General features: G+C 39.8%; 1 protein-coding gene across 1 annotated transcript in view; it reads left to right on the top strand.

Moving 5' to 3' along the window:
* Nucleotides 1-398: 398 nt before the first annotated feature.
* Nucleotides 399-9,881, top strand: part of LOC108752934 (G protein-coupled receptor kinase 1) — a 25,044-nt gene continuing 15,561 nt past the window's right edge. Inside the window, exon 1 of the mRNA XM_018494172.1 lies at nucleotides 399-1,469. Within this exon, the coding sequence (XP_018349674.1) occupies nucleotides 1,357-1,469 (113 nt within the window). The 5' untranslated portion in view covers nucleotides 399-1,356. The remainder of the gene's footprint in view (nucleotides 1,470-9,881) is intronic.

The following is a 9,881-nucleotide window of genomic DNA, read 5'->3' as shown; positions in this document are numbered from 1 at the left end:
TGTGTGTGTGTGTGTGTGTGTGTGTGTGTGTGTGTGTGTGTACATTAGAGTTCAAACGCTCTATGCAATAAATAATAGGATTTCCATCTTCCAGAAACTGTGTATTTGATTTTCGATAGATTGAAATACGTCGAATAATTCTTATTTCTTATTTCTTTCATTATATACAGTTGGCATTGATTGAGCAATTATAAAAAATAAAAAATTACAGAGAGACTGTCTTATCAGCAATCACTCGAATTTAGCAAAGACGCGAACCTCTTGACTGCTCCAATAGTAAGTCGGATTACTTTATCGACAGAGGGATTGCTTTATCGACGATAATTCGCGTCTAACTCACAAGAGAGCGCTGAGGCAATTAGGACGCGAGCAAGTAGTACATTTACGTAGTGCGATTCGTCGCGAGCAGTTGTGAAGTTGTGCTTGATGTTAGTACTGTTGTCGTCCTTGGTCGTCTTATCAGTGTATTCGTTGTGTCCGTTTTTAAAGTGAAATTTTCGTGCGTCTCCCCAACGCGAGGAGATTGAATGCGCGGGATATAACCGCGACAACTTGGAGTCACTTGGACGTCAGTCGTGACGAGGAGAACGGTATCAGGGCCGCCTGTGTAAAATGTGGCCTAGCGCGATTGACAGCAAGTCAGCTTCGTCGCAGCGCGTAATCCGGTACGTGCGAGAGGCGACACTGTGAAACGAGAGGAGAAGGAGGAGAAGGCGGAAGAATATAACGCGGCACATCCATCGAGAGAAAAGAAGGCAAGGACGGAGCGGAATCTTGACGTTGACGAGAGGGTGGAGATCGCAACGGGAAGAGAGAAAGAGAGAGAGCGAGAGGGGGAGGGACGGGAGTGAGAGAGAAAGAGAGCATTGTCCTCCGCGAGGAGAGCATCGTGTTGTCCTTGCCACGACACTAACCTCAGTCGGTGCTGCGCGTTCAGCTGTGTTACGATCCGTCCACCCGTCTCGGATCTGTCAGTTAAAGGGAACCGCGCGAGAGAGTGACCTGAGAGAGGCGTTATCGTTCGTTCGATCGCACGGGATGCCATCCCCGCCGACGCCGTCGTCATCGCCCTCGTCGTCACTATCGTCGTCATCGTCGTCGGCGTTACGCTAAAAATATGCGGCAGTGAGAAACGGACGGCGGAGGCACCGCCTGTGGCAGAACGTAGCGGTTGGCTCTCGGCTGCGTGTCCGGTGGTGCCGGACGACGGCCAGAAGGAGCGAGGGGGAGGGGAGGAGGAGGAGGAGGAGGAGGGGGAGGAAGAGGAAGAGGACGCAGGCCAGAACCCCCATTTGGCGACGACCAAGGGGGTGATCATCGTGCGACAATCCACCGACGAAAGGAGCACCAAGGAAAATGGCGGACCTCGAGGCGGTGCTGGCCGATGTCAGCTACCTGATGGCTATGGAGAAGAGCAAGTGCACGCCGGCCGCCCGTGCCAGCAAGAAGATCGTTCTGCCAGATCCTAGGTAAATCACTCCTCATCGCTACGTGATTTCCGTGCGGCGTTGCGTGCGGTTCGATACGAAGGAGGAGAAAGAGGAGGAGGAAGAGGAGAAGGAGGAGGAGGAGGAGGAGAAGGAGGAGGAGGAGGACGGCGCGGCGGTGGTCCGTCCATCCGTCCGTCCGTCCGTCCGTCCGCACATCCGCCGGAGGACCTCTCCCCGTTTCCTGCCCCTCCCTTCTTCTTCCGCCTCTTTTTCTTCCCTGCTCTTCCTCCACCGTCGCCGACACGACATCGTCGTCTCCCTTCACCGGGAGCCCGCGTGAAAACTCCGCGGGACCGCCAGGAATAAATAATGTTTACAAACAAAACCACTGTTGACCAGTCGCCGAGGGCTCGACACTACGCGTGTGCCTCGTTTACAGCTGGCTGCCAGCCGGCGTCGAATTTTCGAGCTCCCAATGTCTAGAATTTATTTCTGCACATTTCTATGAATGTAGTTTCATTTTAATCTCGGTTCAACTAACTCTTTTTCTTTTTCTAGTTTGAAGAATTAAAAAAAGATTAAGAGTAAAAAAGTTGGACTGAGATTGAAGTTAATCTATATTGGTAGAAGGTATTACAATAGAGATTAAAATTGAACTGCATTGGTAGAAACGGGCATAAGAATTAGAAAAAGATGAAGTTGAACTCGAATTTAATTTATATTGACAGAAATGAGCATCAATAATTCGCGGGTTTCGCGATCTATCCAAAAGATCATACGGATTCGACACGATCTTAACAAAGACAAGTTCACGTGGAATGATCGATCCCTCCTGCATTTCAGAAGTGATTAAATCATCCACCCCGTGACATTTTGACGTTTAAAGTTCCTTCGAAGGGGTAGAGTAACCGGTAATCTACTTCTGATTCCTCACGCGATGGTATCGACATTTCGTATCAATTTATGTGCACAAATATGTAACCCACGTACGATATACTCGTTAAACTTTTGGTTTACCTTTGAAAGATTTAATACCTAGGATAGAATAAATTTTATTTCCTCTCTTCCGTCCTTCGCTATCTCTGTTCCTCTCGCGAAAATCTTCTCGCTACCGATCGGTACTTTGCATCGATTATAACTTGCCAATGTTTACACTGTTCGTTATTTTCGGTCGGCAAACCACGGATGTTAACCGTAGCTCTCGGCCTCGTGAAAATAAGTCGATTCGGTAGAGTGAACTTCGTTTTTGCTGGCGACACGCCAAAGATCTGTGAAGCTAGCATGACACTCTATTAATGTAAAAAAAATGACATTAGTACTTTTCATAGTTGCACAGTTTTCTTATAAAAATAAAAAAATATTCCATTTTTTTCTATTAAAAAATCATAATTAGCATACGATACATCTTTAATTTTGGTTTTTAGTGTAAAACATATGAACAATTTTCAGTATAAATTACATACTTAAGTATAATGATATTCAAGCCTATGACGGTCAAAGCTAGATCTTCTAAAATGCTCCTAAATAATTCACAGTGAATTATCTATATCCTATATATTTTTCCGGACTTTATCAAACGCAATTAAACTACTGCAATAATATCACAAGTTAAATTAAATTGACAAACAAATTCTCAATCTTCAATCTGATATCATATTATAAGGGTATTAATGTGCTGAAAAAGTCCGGAAAAATTTCAATGCGCAGTTTGAATAATTACAAAAATGTGGTGTATATATATATATATATATATGCAGTAAGTCAAGTAGTATTAACGGGAACTGCTGTCAAAAATAGCAATATTTATCGTTTTTTTGTACTTTTAAGAAGAAAACATCATGATAGATTTGCAAAATTAGCACGCCATATCTTCATTTTTGGTTTTTTAGCGGAATTCTTTTTTTTTTATTTTTATAAGGAACTGTAGAACTATGAAAAAAGAAAGAGAGAGAGAGTGCTACTGAAGCTGTTATTATTTTTTTATATTACTAGAATGTCGTGCTAATTCACATATCATGTTTACAAAGAATTTGAGATTAACACGACATTCTATTAATATAAAAAAAATTACAGTACATACACTTTTCATAGTTTTATACTTCCTTATAAAAATAAAAAAAGTTTCACAAATTTTATACTAAAATAATAATAAGATTTTATTAGAACCCGACATGAAATTAAATACTTAAGTATAATTTTACTGATATATGTAATTTGAAAGAAAATTCCATTAATTATCAATTTTTATACATTCTGAATACAGAAAAAATGATTTGGGGAAAAAATGGAATTAGCACTTTAAATTGTCAAATGTTATTTTTTTTAGTTAAATCAACCGAACTATTTCTAAAATCTATCAGGAACTATATAGAATTATTGAGGGTATAAATAGAACTTGCATTGGAACTTGTGGTGCAAAAAGATTAGGTGCCAACTTCACACGTGCCACACCAAACAAGCATTTCACGTGCGCGGCCGAAAACGACGAATAAGGGAAAACATTACGTGTTCGAGGAATACGAAGGGTGCCGTCAGCAAAAGTCAGAAACTTTTACAAATAACCGTCGTTCGAAAGCACGTGCTTTCTCCCTACGTTATTTTCCTTTTATAGCCGGAAAATGTATATGTCAAAATTAAAATTGTAGAGACTTATAACAATTTTACAAATCGCGAAAACTGAAAGACGCTCGAGAACCTACACGAATTTGCTGAAGTATTAAAAAATTTAGCTAGATCTGAAAATAATTTTCTTGTGTGTGGACCATCAAAATAATTATGTTGAATCATTAAAATAATGATGTTGGATCGTTAAAATAATTATGTAAGAGGTTCAAGCATGACGACAATGCTACAAAAAAAAATGTTGACATTCTGGAGCAATCAATTTGAGCGTCCTTAAGTAATTATTTTGACGATACGGTAAAATTCTGTTTAGATCTGTATCTAGATAAATACTAATCTATCTGTATCTAGCCAACTGCTAGATACTTCAGCAAAATCGTTCTTTTTGTATAGATAACAGATCTGGAAATATACTCAATAAATTAGCTTTTCATAAATAATAAACCAACGTTCTGATCACACACATTCATTTCTCTTGCTCTTGATTAAAACCTTAAGTTTGTAACCTAATAAAGTCCGAAATGTATCTTTTTAAGGACACTTCTTAACGTACAATTCAAATTGTTACTAATCCGCTTTTGAAACATTGTTTTCAGTCCTTCGCAACCGTTTGATTTATCTCTGGATTGCAGACGTAAAATCGAGGGATGCGTTTGACGGTCAAACTCCTTCGTAATACTTAGGATCCATTCATTTACGTAATTAATTTTATGGCTCAGCTGTGTTTCACGCTCGCGAAGAGCTAATAGAATCAGTAGGTCGCGTGTCACGAAGTGTCCTTGCGCAAATACACACCGGACACATCCTATTAATACATCCTATCCCGTGCGTCCATACTCTTTACATCAACAGCAAATTGTATATCATTCATTTTTATTATTCTCGATCTTCGTATAAAAGAAAGAAATGATCGAGCCGAAGTTAGTTAGGAATCGCGTGATCGTTCTATTTATCCTCCGAAATTAGCGTGGCGCGATCATTCTGTCAGTCATTCTCTCACATAATCAGAAAACAGTATCTTGGCACACACCGAGCTTGGTGCGTGAATGAAATGGACCACGTTGAATATCGGATTACATAGCTGTGCCTGTTAATGGAGTCTTAAAATCTATCTTGAAATATTTCGATTCTCCCGTCGTGTCATTTTGAACGACGTATCTCTCGCCTTTGCACAAACGGAGGTTTGCCGTCGGCGAAGAGTAGCTCCGGGGTATCGATTGTTTAACGCGGTATCTCTCTCGTGAAAGTTCGCTAAACTGTATTCAGCCAGCAAAGTTCGCGAAGCGTGGTCGATTCATGAGCAATTCCTTCAAAGCCGTCGGCGCACGGAACGGCGGTAACAATGATTCTATGTAATTAATCGCGTGTAACACACTAAAAAATATAGACGTGGATTTAACTATACGTTATATAATACTATAAACATATACTATACGTTATATGTTTATATAATACTCACCGTGTTAATATTAACATCAACAGACTGAGAAACCCATTTAGTTGAATCAATTTACTTGAATCAATTAATTTACTTGTAGTATATTCACATAGAAATTATTCAAATCTAAGATTCAGCTTCGGCTGTTATAGGCATTTTAAATTCTTGTAGTGAATTAATTTATTTCTTGTTTGAATGTGGGTAAACAAAATCCTTGATTGATACAATAAAATAATTTAGTTGAAGCAAAACATTTGGTTATTGTAACGTTTTAACTAGTTTATCAGAAGCAAGTAAAATACTACGATATAACCAAGTGTTTTGTGCTTTAACTGAATTATTTTATTGCATCAACCAAAGATTTATTTGCCCATAGCTAAACAAGGAATTAATTGATTCAACTAAATAGATCTTTTAGTGCATGGGACGGTTCATAGTTTGTTTTTATTTCAAGACTGTCTTAAATAATGTCTTAAAATATTAATACGACCCTCTGATTAGTTCGTGACGTCTTAAGATTGTACTTAAGATGATCAAGGGGGTTCTTAAATATAAGAATACCGAGTATGAATACCGGTCAATGATGTAGATTTAACATCGGAGGTTTTAAACAAGAAGGAGAGAATGGACGCGCCCAAGGTGTGGTTAAAACCCCTGATGTTTGCACTAACGCCATCAAAGTTGTGGATTTAAAACCCCTGGTATTAAATCTACATCGTGGGAGCGTACATTCTCACCTGAATGTTCCCTAGATACTATTTTATTCTTGTTTAATATTCGAACAAAAGGATAAAATGATACCTGCGTGATACTCGAGGGTGGGAATCTATCTTAATGTTATAATCAATGGGGGTTTTAACTCCTTGATGATACTGACGTAAACATTAGTTTTTAACTCATACCTTGATATATATTTTAAATTTACACTTTGATGTGTCGATACATACACCAGGGGCTTTAAATCCATATCTTGATAGTGTTAATACCAACACAGTAATAATTATAATATATTATTGCATGTTAAATCTACATTTATATTTTTTTAAGTGTATTTTCGAATACATCTTCAAACGTACTGCGATGCTTTTGCAATTTATGTGTCGCGCGACGAGCAAAAGATTGTATGGGTCGTTTGAGTCGGATTTATTTTTGCGTTTACGCGAAAGTCGGGTCGACTTTGATTGCTGGTATAAGCGAGATAACTTTTGTACGACAGGATAATGGGAAATTCTTTCAGTGCTAACGAGTTTACGTCACGTAATATTGTGTGCGGCTTAAGTTTCAAAGAAAAATTGACAATAAAACCCATACTTTTTTATTAGATTAAACTCGCAGCTCCGAGGTAATTAAGAATTGCGCGGTTTATCACATCACTTACTATCGTCTCTCTTTAAAACGCAATAATAGAGGTCAGAGTTTAATTGACGGACACGCAATATCGATCCTATTTCTACGTTTTGGCTCGATTAATCATCTTGGTCACTCTATCCCGTGATCATTAAATTTGGATTAACCAGTGAGGTCCATTACCGTTTCCATGGAACCTCCCTCGCGTTTGCGTCCAGAGCTCCGCGTAAACCGTCACGTCGTAATAACTAAGTCGTAACGTCGCGCTTTATGGATCGTGGCCGCGAATGTACCTACCTCATAAATACGATCCAGAAGCGGCCGGGATTCCTCTCGAACACTCTGCGAGGAATCACGCGCGTGGGGAATATATACGCCTCCGATTTCTCTGATCAGCCTTCGATTATTACGGCCGGATCGGATCCCCGATACATCTCCAATAGGTATATTCTAAAAAATGTCAGAGTGCGCGAGTTGTTTTTAGCTCATTATTTTTGCAACGCCTTTGTAACTTAGCGAACAGCAGATTTCTATTATTCGTCGTATGAAGTTTATCGCGCCATTGAGAAAGACTGGAGACTCGGACGGGGGCGTTGGCGTTCGTACTCTCACGCGGGCGTGGATAAATCACGCGCCTGTATCGATGATCATCGGCGTGATAAAATTTCGATCCGCAACTCAATAAACGTTATTAACATTCATCAGGGAAAGAAGAGAGATATGCGCGGCACGCGGACGGTAGGCTCGTCCGACGAGCTGAGTTTGAGCGACCGAATGGGGACACCCGGTGTGCCGACGGTCTTTTTTTCTCAAATAAACTATAACCAGGTCATATGCTTAGCTTACGTAGCGTAGTAATCGCTGAGAGAAGCTTAGTCGACTAATATTAGACTAAAATTAACTCCAACTAAAAGCGTTGACACTGGTCGAGTATACTCGACTTGTCACACCGACCCAGTCGACCGTACGTCGACTGTAAATCCGGTATAAGTCAACGTTAACGCTGTCATCGACGACGTCGCAGAGCCTCTCCCTCTCGTTCAGCGCTGGCTAATTAAAAGAGGAAAAAAAAAAAATCCCGCGGCGACGTTGAGATTATTCATGACAGCATTAATGCGCAAGCGGTATATCGCGTATATAGCTATATAATCCTCGCCGCTTCATGGGGCGCTTAAGTTAAAAATGCGTGAACGCGCATCTGGAGACACCGGGGATAACCATGCCCTTCGAGTGCATTTTCGCGAAGGTGCTCTTGCGAACCATCTGCAGAGGGATAGTGTACCCGCGCGTCGCGTAAAATAAGATCTCCCTAAAGGGGAGAAAATTCCCGAGCCCGGGAAAAATCGAGAGAAAACTCAGTAAATTATGAATCGCGTTCATAAATCGCGTAAAGCAGAAAAATACGCAGTTTACGCGACGTTTCGCCCGTGCACGCGTCTGTTTGAATGCATAAAATTATAACTTCGGAACAGTATTTAAACAAACAGACTTAATGAAACGCAAGTTAACAGAAACATAAGTAAGCACGGAAAGCACGATTTTACTGAAGTATCTAAAGACGTAGCTTTTAAGTTAGCTTTTGATGCAGAAAATAATTTTGTTGGACTATCTGTCTACATAATTACGTAGCCAATCTTATGATGAGCAATATTGCAAAAAGTTTTGATATTCCAGCAACCGATTTGAGTGTCTCACATAATTATTTTGATGGCTCAACAGAATTATTTTTGGATGTATATATCTCGTTAAATTTTTAAGATACTTTAGCAAAAATGTCCCTTCCGTACGGACTCAAAAACATCTCAGTAAAATTTTCAGTTTTACAGTTATATTTTCTACTAGTTATTATAGTTAAATTTACATTAGTTATATCCTTATGAAAGATGAAGGAAATAGATAGAAAAATAGTGTTAAACTTTAAAGGGCTGTCTGTATATACAGTAGTGGAGGTAGTAAGAAATCGACCAATCACAGTCGAATGTGAGGAGAATAATCGACTATGATTGATCAATTTCTCACAGTTTACGGCTTATTACCTCCATTGTAGACGACCCTTAAAACTTCTCGCTACACCTTCTCGGCAGTACCTTTTATTGTCCTTTTTTAGAACAAGATTTAAAAAAAAAACCTACATCTTCTCTAAAACTATATCTTTTCCTTTTCCAGAACAAGATTTTAAAGAAACCAGAGGAAATGTGGTGATCTGCAGCCACGTATTCCATTTACCTGCTTAAAAAGGTAAACGGTGAAGGTTAACGGAGAGTTTCGCGCAAAAAAGAAAAAAATACATTTTTTTTCTTGAACAGATAATGTGGATATATTATCTGTCAAGTTTAAGCGAGAGGATGGGCCGGCCACAGCTTTTCCACAGCCTTTAACTTTCTTACGAGCTCATTCTCTCTCAACGCTTTTACGTTCGACGTTTCGCGGAGATTGATACCTCGGGAATACCGAGGGACACCTCGCGTTCGCGCGTACCGTACATCCTTGAACTATAAAGTATAATGCGGTATCGTATGATACGGCACGTATCACCGTTATGCCGGTCTAATATAGTAGAAGCTCGGAACAACTCAATTTTCGACTTTGATTAACTGCCGTCTTTGCCCCCGCGTGAAATATACATATAGGCGATATCGCGTCGATACAGCTCGGTATTCGGTATCCTGCAGCGCGATTCTGCTAGGTGGAGCAATCGTGGTAAATTTCCTGGCGTATGCTTGTAGAAAAAAAAATATACGTAGCTCGGAGAGATACCGAGATTGCGTATTACTGTGCAAATGTAAACTTTGTTTCCTCCGTATTTCTTCTTTCTCTTTTGTCTTTTTTTCTCACCTTCTCCCTTAGTTGTGATGAAAAACGTCGCGATTTTCAACAAGTGATCGAGCGTTTTGCTGTGGTAATTAATTCTTAAAATGATCAAAATGACAACATGAGAAAATGACAATATGTTGTAAGAAGGTACGAATGCGAAACGAAGTATCTTATTGTTTCGGTACGCAAATAGTTAAATCATTGCTAGTGTTGACTCAGCAAAGTTTGTT

Source organism: Trachymyrmex septentrionalis, unplaced genomic scaffold, assembly GCF_001594115.1.
Source record: "Trachymyrmex septentrionalis isolate Tsep2-gDNA-1 unplaced genomic scaffold, Tsep1.0 scaffold62, whole genome shotgun sequence".
Lineage (NCBI taxonomy): Eukaryota > Metazoa > Arthropoda > Insecta > Hymenoptera > Formicidae > Trachymyrmex > Trachymyrmex septentrionalis.
Note: the sequence above shows the minus strand (reverse complement) of the source record. Positions and strands in the feature narration are given on the sequence as shown.